The sequence below is a fragment of the Carassius auratus genome, chromosome 3 (genome assembly GCF_003368295.1).
Source record: "Carassius auratus strain Wakin chromosome 3, ASM336829v1, whole genome shotgun sequence".
NCBI classification, from domain to species: Eukaryota; Metazoa; Chordata; class Actinopteri; order Cypriniformes; family Cyprinidae; genus Carassius; species Carassius auratus.
The window spans coordinates 11,990,758-12,009,852 of record NC_039245.1 but is presented as its reverse complement, the minus strand read 5'-3'; the positions used below and the strand labels follow the sequence as shown (position 1 = coordinate 12,009,852).

Genomic DNA, 19,095 nt, shown 5'->3' with positions numbered 1-19,095 from the left:
CGTTGACTGGACGAGCTTCTCCAGTGCTTCCTTAGCTTACATAAAGGCTGCATGCACACTTGACCTTAACAAAGGTTTTTGCATCCTAAAAGTGCTGAGGAATGAGTAATGCATTCAGTAATCAGTAATCACCTCCCACATGTTCGTTCTGAAAAGTTACCTAATATAGACCGGATCTGTGACTTAGCGATTAGTGCATATCCTCCAGACGCAGTGGTGTTTGTTTGGATTAATACGGTTCTGGCCTGTGTTGTGTGTCAATCCTTTCATCACAATAATGTCCTGCCCCCCCGTTTCTATTGATAAACAGCCCTTAAATAAATAAAGCCAGAGAAAGAGAGAGAGAGAGAAGAAACATCTACTTTCAGTGACATTGTAAATGATGAGGGTTTATTTGAAGAATATTCTCTCCAGTAATAAACCCTTGACACAGAGTGTGTCACCCAGACGGCAGTGAGAATGAATGAGCATATTAACACCACGCGGCTTCCACTCGTCAGAGTGAACACACTGAACCGCCTGTCCTGAGGTCAGGCTTCACAGCTGACCTCTGACCTGATTTGTATGCATGGCACTTGGACTGCTGTGATCCAGGAGATGCCGAAGTAGTTCTACGATGTCCAGTGAGTGGCATGTGTTCCTATGTGTATAGGTTTGAATGTGTGTGTGTGTGTGTGTGTGTGAGAGAGAGAGAGAGAGAGAGAGAGAGAGAGAGAGAGAGAATGAGAGAGTCACTAATGCCTTGTCTGAAGTTCTTGAAGCCTTATTTACTTCTAAAGTACATGCAGTTTATTCATTTCAACAGATATTTATGCATTTTGACTTTAGTCTTTAAAGTGTATTCTGGGGTAAAATCATCCAAATTATATTTTAAATCTGATGGACTGTAAAAAATAAAATAATATAATAAACCTGTTTAAATGGTACTATAAATAGAAAGTATTTTGAACACAGGATGGCGTACGTTTGCCCTACCAGCTGGACAATTTGCAATAGAAAAAGTGACAAGCAAACAGCAGTTTGGAAGTTAAAGGAGTCATATGATGTCATTCAAAATTTTCCTTTCTCTTTGGAGTGTTGTAATCTCTTGTAAAGAAGATCGGTAAAGTTGCAAAGACTACAGTCTCAAATCCAAAGAGACATTCTTTATAAAAGTTAACCACGCCTTCCTAAAACGTCCCCACATGTCTATGTCACAATGTGGGAAGATTTGCATAACACCGCCCAAATGTTTATGCAAAGAAAGAAGGTGTATCTTTTATCCTCGCTGTTGCCACTGGAGCCATGTTGTGGAGACACTTTGTGTTTTGTTGTGAAAGCAAAGTTACACAACTAGAAATCAGTGGTTAAGTTGTATACAACACTGTTCCAGAACAGTCCAACCCAAATATTCAAATATTCATCCGATCACAAATGCAGTCATGGGTTTATGTTTATGCAACGCGATATGCAATGCAATGCATAAAAAGACAGTATAAGTCAATATAATCAGTTATTATGTCCCAACTGGATGCAACAAATGCCTTGTTTTTAATGGCTTTTATTGGTTTTGTCTCATCACGCCAGTGTTCTGACATTTTATCTTACCTGTCAGGCACACAGGGCATCACAGTATGGTAAGGGGCGTAACATTTCCATTACCCGCTTGAGTTATTCGGCCAATCACAACGCAATGGATAGCTGGCCAATCAGAGCACAACTCGCTTTTCAGGCCGATGAGCTTTGTAAAAATTTATGTGTTTCAGAAAGTTGGAGAATAGAGGAGCAACAATGATGTACAGTATGTGTAAAATAATGTGTTTTTGAAACCTTAAACCACATAAACATTGCATTACACCAAATACACAAAATAATGTTATTTTTAGCAACATAATATGACCTCTTTTCAAAATATAGCTATTTTTAATATTCAGTTTTGATAATGTAAACGTTCAATTTACCATTTATTAATTGCATGATATATTGTTAGAACATAAAAAAAAGACTCAAAGGCTACGTTCACACTGCAGGCTGAAACGACCCAATTCCGATTTTTTTGCACCTATGCGACCTGTATCTGATCTTTTCACGACAGTCTGAACGACACAGATCCGATCTTTTCAAATATGACCCAGGCCACTTGGGTATGTGGTCCTGAATCCGATACGTATCCGATCTTTTGAAATGCGTCTGAACGGCCAGGCCACATGTATCCGACCCGTACGTCATTGATACGCTACAAACATCATAATTCTGCGTTGAAGTAGGCGGGAACGAGAAGATAAACAACAACCTTGGCGGACGATGCTGCTGAGACCAGTCAATGGAAGGGAAGCGAGGTCACAGATTTAATTAATATTTGGGGTGACAGCTCTATTCAGGCCAAACTCGAAGGCTCTTATCGGAACCGGGCGGTTTACGAAAACATTTCCAGCGAAATGGCCGAGCGTGGTTACAGACGATCCAGACTCCAATGCCAGCGAAAAATAAAAAGCCTCCGAGCCAAATACAAACATCCATGTTTAACGTTAACTACTTCCGCAAACAACGAGTGACGTCGTTCACCATTGAGTACTCTTCTGCGCATGCGGGTCACTTCTGGGTCATTTCATGTTCACACAAGAGATCGCAAAAGGTCGCATTTAATTGGAAATGTGAACGGCCTTGCAAAAAAATCTGAATTGAGCATTAAGCCCTGCAGTGTGAACGTAGCCAAAGACAAAAGTTTATTTCAGTCATGTAAACAGAGAAAGAATATACAATAACATTTACAAATGTTTCAAGATCTATTACATGCATTCAGCAAGTGACAGATACTGTGAGGTGTCAAACCAGTGCTAGTAATGGTAAGGAGAACATTAAACGACATCTAAAAATGATTAAACAAAAATTCCACAATTTGATTTCATTAGAAAATTTAATAATCATTGTCAAATAATCATTGCTTAACATTAAATACATTTTGATTAATATTGTTATTAATTTTTCTCGTACAGTTTAATTAAAAAAATGATAAATGAAAACGTTTTTCTGAAAGCATTTGGCCTCTGTAAATACTAGAATTCAGTTATTATGCAAATATAGAAATTGTCAGCTTGTGCATTCTCATTTTCATATCTGTCACATTATTACTGCATGAAAAACTGAATTAGGTACAGGTTGCATTTGTCCAAGTAATCCTCCATCTGTCTGCTCTCCACCCCTTTCTCTTGGTTTGAATTCTACAAAGAAATATAATAAAAGTGATAGAAATGTCATGAATAGTCTGAAGTCTGAAAGCATTACGTTTAATTGTTCCAATAATTTAGCTTGGAGGGCTTCATTAAATTTGGTAGCATAGTGCATGTTTAATAGCAAAACATTTATCTTGAAAGGTACATTTTTCACCAATTCAATAAAAAAATAAAAAGTAGATGAAAAAAGCTATCCAAAAAACTCTAAAACTGCCAGCAAAAAACAAAAAACCTGTTAAGTTTAAATCGCTTACGTGAGAGACAGATCAATTTTTAAAGGGTAAGATCACCGAAAAATTATAATTATGTCATTAATGACTCACCCTCATGTCGTTCCAAACCCGTCAGATCTCCGTTTATCTTCAGAACACAGTTTCAGATATTTTAGATTTAGTCCGAGAGCTCTCAGTCCCTCCATTGAAGCTGTGTGTACGGTATACTGTCCATGTCCAGAAAGGTAAGAAAAACATCATCAAAGTAGTCCATGTGACATCAGAGGGTCAGTTAGACTTTTTTGAAGCATCGAAAATACATTTTGGTCCAAAAATAGCAAAAACTATGACTTCGAGTTCAAAACAGCAGTTTAGTGGTTTGCAAACAAATCACTCGATGTTACCGGATCTTCTTGAACCAGTTCACCAAATCGAACTGAATCATTTAAAACGTTCATTCATTATCTGGCTCGGCTCGGTGTTCATCTTCAGTTCTCTCTTCACAGCAGTTCAGTCAGTGTACTGTTTGAGTAAATGAATTACTCCGGGATATTGGTTTGTTTGAACTCAGAGGGAGTCAGCAACATTAAAAAAGTAAACAGCATTTGTGGATTAATGCTTATTGTTGAAGTGAACCGTTTCAAACTATTCAGTTTGATTTGGTGAATTGGTTCAAAAAGATCTGGTTACATCGAATGATTCATTCGCGAACCGGAAATCATACACTGCTGTGTTCTGAACGCACTCACCACAGACACAGAAGAGAAGACAATACTGAATAAAGTCGTAGTTTTTGCTATTTTTGGACCAAAATGTATTTTCAATGCTTCAAAAAATCCTAACTGACCCTCTGATGTCACATGGACTACTTTGATGATGTTTTTCTTACCTTTCTGGACATGGACAGTATACCTTACACAAAGCTTCAATGGAGGGACTGAGAGCTCTCGGACTAAATCTAAAATATCTTAAACTGTGTTCAGAAGATGAACGGAGGTCTTACGGGTTTGGAACGAGATGAGGGCGAGTTATTAATGACATAATTTTCATTTTTCGGTGAACTAACCTTTTAACTTCACAATAAAATGTTGATCATAAAAATGTAAAAACATTTATGAGTGAGTAACTGAATGCTGGATGAGTATAGGTACAGTTAAACATGATAGGGATGCTAAGAGTCACATTAGGTCAGTCTTTGGAGACATAGTAAACATGAGAACTGTGTCCACAGAACTTCATACACACAATGCTTAGAAAAATATAGCTATTTTTTTTTCTTCTGACCCTGACACATCCATTCATACATGTAGTTTTTCCGACATTATATGCCTTGTTCAAGCAATCCTTTGCATAGTTTCATCTATAAAATATTCTCTGTATATTGACATCATATCCATTATCACTATACAACTGAGCTGAACAACTTGACATCAGAACAAAACTTCCTATCTGACTCATAATAAATTATATCTAAAAGTAAAAAAATAAATAAAAATAACCTACATATAGAAGCCAAAGATTTCAGAGACTATATACTTGCGATAAACAATTTACAAGTACACCCTGCACACCAAAATAGCTCATTAGGCAATTTAAACATACCAGAATCCATATTTACAATATGTTCAGCTGGGTAACTAACTGTTTGGAAGACTCTTTACAATTTATGTGTTTTATGGTCTGACTTAGTTAATCTTAGAGTCATATTTTTGTCTTTGGCCCAACTAGAGATTCTGCTTTTATTTGATTCAAGGTTTAAAATACTACCAGAATAAAAACCTGATTTACTGCAGTTAGTAAAGTCTGTATTAAGGCTAATATATATATTTGTACAGTTAACTATTAAGACTAATATGCTTTGTTAAATATTGATTATTAGGCCATTCTACCACGGTTATTTCTATTTAGTGCAAATGAGTTTATTTTAAATACTAGTCACATTGAACTGTGAAAAATTCTGATAAAAAGTAAAAGTCAGATACTACAAAAATGATCTGTAATATACGCTTAAAACACTATTTATTTTAGGCTTTGCCAGGTATCATGGAAACTCATGGGTTTTCCTTCCAATTCTATCTATTTTGAACGATTAGTATTAATCATTACCATTTTTCTTTTAAAAAACTTTGTTATTTCAGGCTCTGTGCATGACAATCATTGATGTCTGCACTAAGAGCTCAACCATTTTCAGTGCCATTAGACAAACAATTGGTGATCGTATTCTCAAGGGCAGTACTTGGAGGAACCATCGATTGCATCAGTAATATTGATTATAACTCGTTGCCATTCACCGTACGGACTCCATGAATTTCCTTCATACTGGCTCTTGTGTGCTGAGATATAACCCTGAACAAACAATCTCCTAAAAGGGCTCTGTATTGCTGGGCTTTCCAAAGCTTACGTGTAGAGTATGGCTTAAACCTGTTACACAATGGACTCCCTCAATTTTTCTGCAGTGGCTGACGAGTCAGGAGCGGGAAAAGGAGCAGAGTGCAAGACCACATCCCTCTGTACTCTCACTGTAACCCCATACAGTGGTTTCCCACGTTGAGAGAAGGAGAAACTCGTAGGTTTGTCGTCCTCAATGGCTTGATCTCCATAAAGATGACTCATTTTCTTAGCTATCATCCCCACCTTTTCTGGAGCCTCTTCACCGTGTCTCTTTGAGTTTGTCTTCTCTCTATACATATACGAGGCTTGTTTGAGGCCACGTTTGAGGACGTGCTTACGGTAGGCACTTTGAATGGTCAAAGCGGCCACTTCTTCTTGCTTCCGTCTGAGAGTGCTGATGATGGGCTCGTACGAAACCTTTGAGGGATTGTTGGCCATGAACTTCTCCTCCATAGTTGCTTTCATGGCATCCATCTGGCCAGAATCTCCCAGCACATGTGTAGTGAGGGCCAGGAGAATGTCCAGACAGTGGATCTTATCGCCAGGGACCATGGGAAGGTCCATTGTGATCAACGTAAGGGTGTTCGGTTTCGGGATTCTCAGGGGGTCTTTTAGCGTGTCGCAGAATTCAGACAGGCTACTGTAAGCGATGAACTGAGAGGCGGTTGGGTCGAACTTCTCCCAGGTTTCATAGAACATCTCGAAGTCATCCTCGCACAAGGGGTCGCTACTTTCTTCCGTCGCTACATTGAAGTTTTCTAGGATAATGGCTATGTACATGTTGACCACGACGAGGAAGGACATGACAATGTAGCTGCAGAAGAAGACGATGCCTACCGCAGCATTGCCGCAGTTTCCTCGGACAGGAGATCCCGGGTTCTCCACATCCGGGTCGCAGTCTGGTGGGCTGTTGAGTATAGGTGCCAACAAACCATCCCAGCCGGCGGAGGTTGTGATCATGAACAAACATATGATACTGTTCCCGAAGGTCTCGAAATTAAACATGTCATCGATGCCCGCTTCTTTTTTCACATAGGCAAAGTTGGACATGCCAAATATGGAGAAAATAAACATGATTAAGAATAGAAGCAAGCCGATGTTGAAGAGGGCAGGAAGTGACATCATCAGCGCAAACAGTAACGTCCGGATTCCTTTGGCACCCCGGATGAGCCGCAGGACACGGCCAATTCTGGCCAGTCGGATGACACGAAACAGCGTAGGCGACACAAAGTACTTCTCGATGAGATCTGCCAGCAAAAGACCTGTGGGATGAGAAATAATTAACAAGCAAATATTAAAAACAATGATATATAAGAGAAAATCTTGCCTTCAACAAGTGAAAGGTACTCTTTGCCTTCAAGTGTTTTCTAAAGTTATTTTAAATTATTATTACTTTAATTCCTTTAGTGTTTTTTTCTTAAAACATGCTCATAATAGAATGATATAGAGAATGAAGCCATTGCATTAACTGTATTTGAATTTTAAACACATGGAACCAAAAAATGTCCTGTCATTGACACATTAAGACTCATTTTCCACTTCTGGATTACAGACTTACCTGCAATTGAAAGAATGACCACAACAAAATCAAAAATGTTCCACCCAATGGAAAAGTAGTGATAGCGCAAGGCGGTGATCTTGAGAATGCACTCCCCGGTGAAGAGTATGATGAAGACCAAGTTGATAAGGAACAGGATATATTCCTTCTCTTCACTCTGGTCATCCGTCTCCACCATCATGGTCACCATGTTCAGGCAGATCATCACCATAATGAAGATGTCAAAGAACTGCTTGGTGACCAGGTCAAATACCAAACCTTGGAAGCAGTTCTTCAAACATCAGAAGAGAAGAGCATCCAGAGGAGAAGGAGGTGCAGTTAATACTCATGTTCAAGTCTATTCATTTTAATGATTAATATTAGAGAAAGACTGGATATATTACCGTGGGCCTTGGAATTGGTTTCTGTGGCTTTTTGGAGCCAAGTTTCTTCATGGCATTGTAGTATTTTTTCTGCTCTTCTGTCATGAAGATATCAGTTCCTCCTAAGTATAGACAGAGAGACAATGATTCCATGACAGAAGGCATTTTAGTGTTTCTTTAAATCCAAGAGACCAAGTGTCGACACTTATCTTTGCCTTTTGTTGGTTGAAATTGTCAATGATGACACCAATAAATAGATTAAGAGTGAAGAAAGAGCCAAAAATGATGAAGATGACAAAGTAAATGTACATGTAGAGGTTTGACTCATAGTCCGGCTGCATTTCAACCTACACAGAGAACAAAAACAATGCTTAAGAATAACACATGTTCTACTGGAGAACAATACTGCACATACAGTGTGAGACTGTCCCAAGCAATCTCTTAGTAAAAGGCTGAAGTCAACGTTACTTCACGAGAATCCACAGCACTATACATGATGTCCATCCATCCTTTGAATGTTGCCTGGAAACCAAATGAAAACAAATTTTTAAAGTATCCAAATTTTAACATTACAGATTAATGCACATCTGTTTATGGAGGGCTCACCACTTGCAGTAAGGAGAGGTATCCCATGCCTACGTTATCAAAGGTAACCTTCATATTCATCCATCGCACATTTGGATCAGCATCTTTGAGCACGAAGCACTCACTCTTATTGTTGACCTGAGTGATGGGGAAAACTTCTTCGGACGTTGAGTTGAAGCAGTAGTAGAACTTTCCAGCAAAAAGGTTGACTCCCATGATGCTGAAGATGAGCCAAAAGATCAGGCAGACCAAGAGAACGTTGAAGATGGATGGGATGGCCCCCACCAGCGCGTTCACCACCACCTGTGCATATTGAAAGCATGAGAGCTTGGAACCAAACATGAAATTGTTAACCTTCACCGCAGTTTATGGTTTTAAACCATATAAGATGGTCAACAGCACAATATACAAAAAAGAGATGTGAGAACAAGGAGAGCTAATAATATTAAGGATTTGAGGATGGACAGCAGAAAACTCACCTTCATTCCTTCAAACCTGGAGAGAGCTCGAAGAGGTCTCAGTGCTCTCAAAGTCCTGAGAGACTTTATGGCCCCCAGTTCAGAGTAGCCTAAGATATTTGCAGTCAAACTGATTAGGGACACCTGCAGAAATATTCATAAAAATAAAAAAAAATACTTAAAGTATATTTTTGGTTATTCTTCATCAATAATACATCTTGAAGGCATCTCTCAAAATAGTAATAAACAGTAAATAATAACCCTTCTTTTGCATTTAAAATCCATATTAGTTATCAGTGATAGGTTTAGAAATGACCTGATCCATTTATTATAAAATATTTAAAAACACATAAATATGACATTGTTGAGAATATCTATGTATTTTAATAATATATATATATGTCACACACCTGGACTCATTTAGTGTTTTTGCCCCAGTGACCCAGTTTCTGTCTTCCGTGTTTAGTTTGATTAGTTCCCAGGTGTGTCAATTCTATTCCTCATGTGTTCCATGTCCCTGTTAATTTAATGATTCCATCCACCTGTGTTTCCCCAATTATCTGTTGTTCATAAGCCGTGTCCCTTCAGTTCTGTTTGGTCGGGTCTTCTCACTTGTCCTCACTTGTGACCACTTGCTACTTACGTGTGTCTACCTCGGTGCTCCATGTTGAATATCCCCTGTGTTGGATATATTAAAAGCCTTATTCTGTTTATCATCGACTCCGTATTCCTTCAGGCAGCGTAAACCGTGACAGAAGACCCGACCTCAAAAGAGAAAGTAGAAAACTGCGTCTTTCCCTCCGTTTTGCTTTCGTTTTTTCTCAGTCTTTTTGTTTTGTAGTGTTTCTATGGATCCCCTCTATCGTCCCGAATTCCTCATCCTTCTGCTGAAGCAGGAAGGACGTTCTCTCGGGGACCATACCAGACAGTTTATTCTATTAGCTAATGCCACCAGCTACCCGGACAACACGCTCTGCACCTTCTACAACACCAGCCTGAACTCCAAATGCAGAGCGTTGTCGTCCGAAGATGGTCCTCGAGAGGATTTCGCCGCATACGTGGAGTGGACTCTGGCGAGAAATGGGTCACCTCTCACCGTCTGCCCCATAGAGGACCTCGCCAGCCCCACTCCCGACCCAGAGACCAGCCAGCCACCATCACGCCGCACGGAGCCAGAGCCCACCGCAGCCGCAGAGCCCGAGCCATCCACTGACAGGGAGCCGGAACTCGAGAGCGCGACTGACCAGGTGTGTGAGCCGGCAACACCGTGCATCGTGGGAGTCCTCGTGGAGATCGAGGGCGTGGAGGAAAGCCCTGCCCACACTCCTGCGACTGAGGGTGAGCTGTATGCAGTCTCTGAAGATCATATGGAGCAAGTTCTGGATCTGATGGACTGGTCTATGGAGGTAATCCCTAATTTTCCTGTTTCCCCGCTGGTTCCGTCCAGCCCTGATTCCCCTGTATACCCTCTCAGTCTCCCACTCCTACCTCCTCCAGTAATTTCCTCTGCTCCATTTCCGCTGGTTCCGCCCAGCCCTGAGTTTTCTGTTTCTCCGCTGGTTACGCCCAGCCCTGAGTTTTCTGTTTCTCCGCTGGTTACGCCCAGCCCTGAGTTTTCTGTTTCTCCGCTGGTTACGCCCAGCCCTGAGTTTTCTGTTTCTCCGCTGGTTACGCCCAGCCTTGAGTTTTCTGTTTCTCCGCTGGTTCCGCCCAGCCCTGAGTTTCCTGTATCTCCGCTGGTTCTGCCCAGCTCTGAATCTTCTGTTTCTCCGCTGGTTCCGCCCAGCCCTGAGTTTTCTGTTTCTCCGCTGGTTCCGCCCAGCCCTGAATTTTCTGTTTCTCCGCTGGTTCTGCCCAGCCCTGAGTTTCCTGTGTCTCCGCTGGTTCCGCCCAGCCCTGAGTTTCCTGTTTCTCCGCTGGTTCCGCCCAGCCCTGAGTTTCCTGTTTCTCCGCTGGTTCCGTCCAGCCCTGAGTTTCCTGTGTCTCCGCTGGTTCCGCCCAGCTCTGAATCTTCTGTGTCTCCGCTGGTTCCGCCCAGCTCTAAATCTTCTGTGTCTCCGCTGGTTCCGCCCAGCTCTGAATTTTCTGTGTCTCCGCTGGTTCCGCCCAGCTCTGAATCTTCTGTGTTTCCTGTATTCCCTCCCAGCCTCCCTCTCCCGCCTCCTCCCAAACCTGCTGGTCCCTCTACTCCTCTTTCGCTGGTTCCGTCCAGTCCTGATCCTCTTGTCCTTCCTCCCATCCTTCTCCTCTCTCCTCCTCCTAGACCAGCCAGTTCCTCGTCATCCCTGCTGGTGCCAGCCAGTCCCGCAGCTCACCCTCAGTCCGCGCCATCGGGGCGCGGTGGTTCGCCGCTGGACTGCCAGTCTCCAGCTCCGCCTTGGCGGGTTAAGGCCCTGTCTCCGCCTCCAGCCTCCGAGCCCTGGACTCCTCCTCGGTCCTTCGACCCAGCGGCTCCGCCTTGGCTCTTAGCTCCCTCGTCTCCACCGTGGCCTGTCATCCCACCTGCTCCACCGGGCTCCCTCGTCCCTCCGGCTCCACCTTGGTCAGTCGTCGACCATCCGCCGCCTCGGGACTCCTCTCCTCTGGTTCCACCTCGTCACTCCATCCCTCTGGCTTTGTCAGGCTCCTCCTTCCCTCCGGTTCCACCTCCATCCTCGGTCGCTCCGGCTCCACAGCGGTCTGCCAGGACCCTGCCTCCGCCTTGGTCGCCTGAGCCTTCTGCTCCACCTAGGCCCTCCGGAACCTCGACGTCCCCCTGGCTCTGCGGCTGTGCTGCTCCATCTTGGGCTCCTCACCCACCGGTGCAGTCTCCGCCTGTCGGCCCCCTGGTGTCGTCGACCCTTCCTTCACCATGGCTCCTCCCGCCGTCGACTCCACCTTGGATCTCCGTCCTGGCTGGTCTCTGGTGGACCATCTGGCTCCTCCTGCTCCTGTCTCCTCCCTGGCTCCTCCCTCCGTCGTCTCCTCCCTGGCTCCTCCTTCTGTGGTCCCTGTCTGCTGGCCCCCTCCTGGGAGTCCGTCCTCCACCGGAACCTCCTCCCAAGTTCCCACCCACGCCTCCCTCTGTTGTTTCTACGGTGCGAGGACGCACCTACCGGGAGGGGGGAGTACTGTCACACACCTGGACTCATTTAGTGTTTTTGCCCCAGTGACCCAGTTTCTGTCTTCCGTGTTTAGTTTGATTAGTTCCCAGGTGTGTCAATTCTATTCCTCATGTGTTCCATGTCCCTGTTAATTTAATGATTCCATCCACCTGTGTTTCCCCAATTATCTGTTGTTCATAAGCCGTGTCCCTTCAGTTCTGTTTGGTCGGGTCTTCTCACTTGTCCTCACTTGTGACCACTTGCTACTTACGTGTGTCTACCTCGGTGCTCCATGTTGAATATCCCCTGTGTTGGATATATTAAAAGCCTTATTCTGTTTATCATCGACTCCGTATTCCTTCAGGCAGCGTAAACCGTGACAATATATATATATATATATATAAATTAAAAGATTTTGCAAATAAATATATATATATATAAAATCTTTTAATTTTGGGGGGGAATGTGTATTGAAGTCTGTACTGAAATTTGCAATTAAAATTGTGCAAATTAACACAACTGAAATACAGTGGGGATCGAAAGTTTGGACACCCTTTGCAGGTTCTGTGAAAATGGGAGTAATTTTCAAAAAATAAGAGAGATCATACTAAATGCATGTTATATTTTATTTAGTACTGTCCTGAGTAAGATATTGTACTTAAAAGATATTAACATTTAGTCCACAAGACAAAAAAAATGCTGAAATTATTAAAATAACCCCACTCAAAAGTTTGGGAACCCTTGGTTCTTAGTACTGTGTTCTGTTAACTGATGATCCTCGGCTGTCTTTCTGTTTTGTGATGGTTGTGCATGAGTCCCTTGTTTGTTCTGAACCGTTAAACTGAGCAGCATTCTTCAGAAAAATCTTTAAGCTCCTGTAGATTATACAGTTTTCCACCATCTTTGCATATTTGAACCCATTCAAGCAGTGACTTTATGATTTTGAGATACATCTTTTCAGACTGAGGACATTTGAGGGACTCAAACACAACTATTTAAAAAGATTCAAACATTCACTGATGCTCCAGAAGGAAACAAGATGCATTAAGAGCTGGGGGGTGAAAACTTTTGAACACGATGAAGATGGCCAAATTTTTCTTATTTTGATGAAATATAATTTTTTTCTATTTAGTTCTGCCCTTCGTAAGCAACAGAAGATACTTTGCCAGATGTTTCCCGGTACACAAATTAAGTACAATTTACCTTGATCTTCAAATTCCAAAAGTTTTCACCCCCCAGCTCTTAATGCATCTTGTTTCCTTCTGGAGCATCAGTGAATGTTTGAACCTTTTTTAATAGTTGTGTTTGAGTCCCTCAAATGTCCTCAGTCTGAAAAGATGTATCTCAAAATCATAAAGTCACTGCTGGAAAGGGTTCAAAATATGCAAAGATGCTGGAAAACTGATGAATCTGCAGGACCTTAAAGATTTTTCTGAAGAATGCTGCTCAGTTTAACGGTTCAGAACAAACAAGGGACTCATGCACAACCATCACAAAACAGAAAGACAGTCGAGGATCATCAGGTAACAGCACACAGTACTAAGAACCAAGGGTTCCCAAACTTTTGAGTGGGGTTATTTTAATAATTTCAGCATTTTTTTTGTCTTGTGGACTAAATGTTAATATCTTTTATGTACAATATCTTACTCAGGACAGTACTAAATAAAAAATAACATGCATTTAGTATGATCTCTCTTATTTTTTGAAAATCACTCATATTTTCACAGATTCTGCAAGGGGTGCCCAAACTTTCGATCCCCACTGTATGAACCAAATTCAAACGGAAGTGGGATTTGTTGTGACAAAGTATTCATGCATTTTTAGTGGATGGATTTTTTAATTTGTCTTAAGGATCACAGGGATCTGTTTGTCTTAAGCATCACAAGTTTCTTAGCAAGGTTAAACAATAATGTCAGTGTACTTTAACTCTAAATATTCTGTGGAATTAGGAAGAACTAAAACTTACATCAACGATGAGAAAGTCCAGCCAACACCATGCATTTGTGAAATAGACCTTGAAGCCATAGGCTACCCATTTCAGAAGCATCTCAATGACAAAAACATAGGTGAAGACCTGATCTGCATATTCAAGAATGATTTTAATCACTCTTCGTTGTTCAATGTATATGTCCTCAAATGCCTAATAAAAAGAAATATACATATGAAAAACGAGGTTTCAGTGGGCTGTGGTTAATTAAGTGGAAATATGGTTTATCAATGGACTCACTAAAGCTCCACTGCTGAGGAGGATCATGAAGATGATGAAGGTTTCAAAATAGTTGTGCTCCACAATGGAGAAGCAGGTTTTACGGAAATTCCACCATGCCTTCCTTTTACTTTGGGTAACATCCAGCTCCAAGCAAGGACATCGCCTGATGCAGTCTGGGAATGCAGACAAACAAAAACATTAACAAGAACATAATTCAATACTACACGCAGTGATAAGTCATCGCTCATGTCTCACTCTCTGTGTAGCAGTCCTCAGGGACGGTGGAGTCCTCTTCTTCCTCTTCTTCCACCTCTACTACATCAGGAGGTCTGTCCACTGTGCTGCAGGTTGATGATTCATCTCCATCTGTCTTCTGTCCAGATGAAAACACTGCAGGTCAATTTCTGGTACGATTATAACTTTTCGCAAACAACTAAACATCCTCTGCTGATCTGGAAACTGGCAAGTTTCAAATAGCTTGAGAGAGGCTCACACTTGTCCCAAGTGCCAAAATCGAGCAAAGCCATGGTCACACTAGACCAGGGATGTCCAAACTGTCCGAATTTACTGTGACTTAAAGCTAAAAGATGAGGGTTCATGATGAAAAAAGGAAAGATTAGACCATCTTTTTTAGCTGTAAATTATCTCACAGAAACCTCAGTTTTCACTTCAGATTGTTGAGACGAGACTTAAGTACAATTCTGCATTAATGTTCCCTCTCTCTGACACATACCGTAGCTAGATGTGAAATGCAGTGCTGTGCGACACATGGGGCATGACATATGGACTTACTGGTGTTACCTGATCCAAAGGCATCCCAAAAAGCAGTTGCCTAATGAATTAGGGCCAGTGTGCTACTAAAGTACAAATAAAATATGAAAAAAATGAACCTGTATGACCTGAACTGGAAACTGTACATTTTACAGGAAATTGGTACATAGTGCAGTCGGGATTTACAGCACTGACATGCTTTTTTAAACGGATTGTCCTAAAATGGGTGCTGGTCAGAACATTGTTCAGTAAGGTAACGAATCATGCTGTCGCTCTCTCTCACGCCCCGTCACCGTGTCACATGGTTTCTGCCATTCCTTAGACATACTCTCTAAACAAGATGACCCACGGGGCTCCAGATTGACTCTGAAGGTGTCACAGTATTTGAGACTCGTCTAAGTGTCAGAAGGTGTTGATGGACGGATGTCAGTGATACTCTGGCAAGTTTTGCAACCAGTGTGACATTTCACATAAGATTTTATGGACTCAGCTATCAGAATTTTGCACTGGAAAAAAAAAAAAAACTCACTTTACTATTTTTATCGATATCTTCTTTGTCTTCATCCTCAGAAGAACTGTTGCCATCATCGTCATCATCTGATTCACCGTTGGCTATAGGCACTTTGATAACGGACAGGCTGGAATTCATGGTGGCCACTTTAGAATCGATTTCTTCGTTTGCTTTCACACCCTCTTCCTTTGGCTTCAGTCCCAGAAACTGTGTGAAATGTCCGATAACGAAGGCCTTTACCCAGTCAATGCCTCTTGTCATTCTAGCAACGGCAATCTGCAGATTGTTCATCTCCCCATCATCATCAGACGCTGCCAGGTTGTCTCCACTGAAGGAGCTGAGCAGCAGAGCCAGGAAGAGATTCAACACCTTCAAGACGAGATTAAGAAAAAAAATATATATATATAATAACCCAAAGATTAAATACAATGACATACTAAAACTGTACAGCAAGAATGGGGAATGGTGGCTATTTAAGAACAGAATAGTATGAGGACTGTTTTTAAATGTCTATAAATTAAAAATACAAATATTTCACAACTTTTAATATTTAAATGCAATCTATCTATCTATCTATCTAAGAAGGAAAATCACTCACCACTAGGTTTCCTATCACCATGACCATCATGAAGACAACGATGCACATGCCTTGGCCAGCCACTTCCATGCAGTCCCACATTGTTTCGATCCATTCCCCACACAGAATGCGAAAGATGATGAGAAACGAGTGAAAGAAATCTGTCATGTGCCAACGAGGGAGCTCGCAATCCTCTGAGATCTTACACACACAGTCCCTGTAGCTTTTTCCGAAAAGCTGCATCCCCACCACAGCAAAGATGAAGACAATAATGGCCAGGACAAGGGTCAGGTTCCCAAGAGCACCCACAGAATTACCAATGATTTTTATCAGCATGTTTAGTGTTGGCCAAGATTTTGCCAGCTTGAACACACGCATCTGCAACCAACAGTCATGATTTGAATAAATAGTTCAGTACTGAAATTTTGGACATTGCTATTTCAACACTTTTTGTACATAAAGTGTATTAAAATGTACTTTTTTATTAAAATGCAAAAACAACAGTTTCACTCACTTCATGTTTAGGGTCAATAATAAAAAGAAATTTATACTTTCATTTAGCAAGGATTTATTCAGTTGATCAAAAGTGTAAAAAAAGACGTTATTAATGTTACACAATATTTCCATTTCAAATAAATACGGTTCTTTAGAAAAATGTATTTAACACTGTTAAAAACTGTTGAATGTTTCTTAATCATTGTATTAGAATGATATCATGTGAAGTCCATGCGACACCAAAGACTGGAGTAACTATCACAGGAATAAAATGCATTTGAATATACTGTAAATTAAATTAGAAATTTATCATTTTAAAAATATTTTGCATTTTTGCAAAATCGTGCATTTTTCTGAAGCCTGTATGGATTTCTTTCTTACAGTGAAAAGAGAATTATTTATAGAAAATTAATATGAATGGTGACCACTGCTGTCAAGTTAATTTTTAAATTAAAGAATGTCTTAATTTCAGCTTTTTCCACACATGAACTATCATATGGCTATAAAGGCCTGGAATATTGATGAATCATCTGGACCATTTTATGGTATTTTATTACATTTTTTGAGCTTAAGAGCCATTGGTCCTCACCCACTTCCAGTAGTTCTGACTTCTTTTGTCTTTTCAATAAGAAAGTAGTACGTATTTGTTTGGTTCAACGGTGAGTAGCTAACTGATGTCAGACTTTATTTATTCAACTTTTTCCATTTTGTGAAATATCCCTTTAAAAGTCAGTCAGAAAATGAATTTTTTCCTACCAGACGGAAGGACCTCAGCACAGATAAGCCCTCAACATTGGCTAAGCCCAACTCCACCAGACTCATGGTCACAATTATGCTGTCAAAAATGTTCCAGCCAACTTGGAAGTAATAATATGGGTCCAGTGCAATAAGTTTCAGCACCATCTCTGCTGTAAAGATACCAGTGAAAACCTGCAGGGGAAGGAAGGAAATTCATGATGCAAGGAAAACATCAGCTTTTGCATGCTGGCAAAACAACTATAAAGTATCAGTTTTCAATAAAGGTTTAAATTAACATTGATAGGTAGATCTATGTACCAGGTTCCCCACTGTCAACATGTGTTCGAAATGTTGAGTCATAGGATAGTGCTCCATAGCCATGAACACAGTGTTGAGCACAATGCAGATGGTGATGCCCAGATCCACAAAAGGGTCCGTTACAATTAGGTAGATAAACTTCTTTAATTTCACCCATGGCAAGCAGCAATCCCATTTCAGGAATATGTCAGCAAACTTGTACCAGCAGGGAGGGCACGGCCTTTGAATATCCTCCAGCTCTATTGATGAAAGTATTTTAATACACAAAACACAAAAGTATGATTTGATTTCTTTAATTGTTGTGGAGCTGATGTACACTAAAGCGAAATGTGAACTTACCATCTAAAGCATCGTCTGTAGCGCTCGCTGCACTTGATTTTCTCATCTGCGAGTTAGGGACTTCTAAGTAATTCATGCTGCCTTTGGATCCATTTGACTTTGATAGAGGTTTCAATGCGATCCCATCAAAGTCGTTCTGAATTTGGTCATCATCACCTTTCTTTCTGCTAGATAATGATGTCTTACTGCCATTGACCATGTTGTTCTTTTGCTGCTTGACAGCAGACAAAATCAGAACTAGCAATTAGTATCATTCTAACCAAATTATTCAAGGCTCTAAGCTAAGCTGCGAAGCTTACAAATATGACAAACCTCAGCTTGTTTCTTGAGCTGTTCCAGGATTTTTGCATATTCTTCCTCCTTCTCTTTTGCTTCTGCATGGGTGGCTTCATTCTGTTCAGCATACGCCATGGCCACCACAGCCAGAATCAGATTGATGAGGTAGAACGAACCCAAGAAGATGATGATTACAAAGAAGATCATGTACGTCTTCCCTGCTGCACGGAGTGTCTGAAATATTTAAGAGACTTTTTATGCATCATTTATGTTCAAAAACAGCAGTTATCGGCAGTTATCAGCAATTATCGGAAAGGCTTCTTTATTTACTGTGTCCTTTATGAATAAAATAGAATTTTCGTAAAAACATTTTTTTTTAAATAAATAAATAAATTCTAACCCTGACCCTAAACATTACAAAGGTAGCAAACATAAAACAGGCATTCACTTTTTTCATTTAACGAATTTTAAGTATTGTACAAGATTTGTTATGGAGCAGTTTGTTTCATTTTGTTAACCTTATTAAATATAACAAAATGGCATTGTATTATCACGTGAAAGAAAGCAAAGAACAAAGTGACATTAACAAGGTGCATATACAGTACCTACCAACTGGAACAAGTTCTCCCAGAAATCTTGAGTCATTAGCCGGAAAAGGGCTAAGAAAGCCCATGCAAAACTGTCATAACTAGTGTAGCCATAATTTGGGTTTGGGCCAGCTTTCAGGCATGTGTACCCCTCAGGGCACTTCCTGTGAACAGCAATGGCAAACAGGTAATTGAATCAACCATATATATGAATTCAGTTTGCTGAAAACTGCTTCTTTGAATACAATCAGTATATAGCTCTTTGAAATTTCTACTTGATGGTAATGCAAAATTACAGTTCAAAGTTGATATAGATGATTACATGTAAAGGTTGATTTTAGATGATAGAAAATATCATATTTATCATAGATTTTTTATTGTTGCAAATTTCATTTTTACATTTTATACCAACC

At 40.8% G+C, this 19,095-nt stretch overlaps 1 protein-coding gene across 3 annotated transcripts in view; it reads right to left on the bottom strand.

The window, feature by feature from the left end:
• Nucleotides 1–2,987: 2,987 nt before the first annotated feature.
• LOC113048180 (sodium channel protein type 4 subunit alpha B-like) overlaps nt 2,988–19,095 on the bottom strand; it is a 39,534-nt gene continuing 23,426 nt past the window's right edge. The window contains exons 9-26 of one of the 3 annotated variants that reach the window (XM_026209813.1): nt 18,705–18,846; nt 18,132–18,329; nt 17,820–18,033; nt 17,481–17,719; nt 17,181–17,354; nt 15,951–16,307; nt 15,371–15,721; nt 14,326–14,443; nt 14,089–14,243; nt 13,828–14,001; nt 8,800–8,922; nt 8,342–8,623; nt 8,204–8,257; nt 7,945–8,082; nt 7,757–7,861; nt 7,374–7,644; nt 5,826–7,077; nt 2,988–3,200 (exon numbers count right to left, since the gene is read on the bottom strand). In XM_026209813.1, coding sequence (XP_026065598.1) covers nt 5,849–7,077; nt 7,374–7,644; nt 7,757–7,861; nt 7,945–8,082; nt 8,204–8,257; nt 8,342–8,623; nt 8,800–8,922; nt 13,828–14,001; nt 14,089–14,243; nt 14,326–14,443; nt 15,371–15,721; nt 15,951–16,307; nt 17,181–17,354; nt 17,481–17,719; nt 17,820–18,033; nt 18,132–18,329; nt 18,705–18,846 — 4,324 coding nt within the window. In that variant the 3' untranslated portion in view covers nt 2,988–3,200; nt 5,826–5,848. Of the gene's footprint in view, nt 3,201–4,451; nt 7,078–7,373; nt 7,645–7,756; nt 7,862–7,944; nt 8,083–8,203; nt 8,258–8,341; nt 8,624–8,799; nt 8,923–13,827; nt 14,002–14,088; nt 14,244–14,325; nt 14,444–15,370; nt 15,722–15,950; nt 16,308–17,180; nt 17,355–17,480; nt 17,720–17,819; nt 18,034–18,131; nt 18,330–18,704; nt 18,847–19,095 lie in introns of those variants that run through there. The other 2 variants (XM_026209820.1, XM_026209806.1) reach the window with 2 other exon arrangements.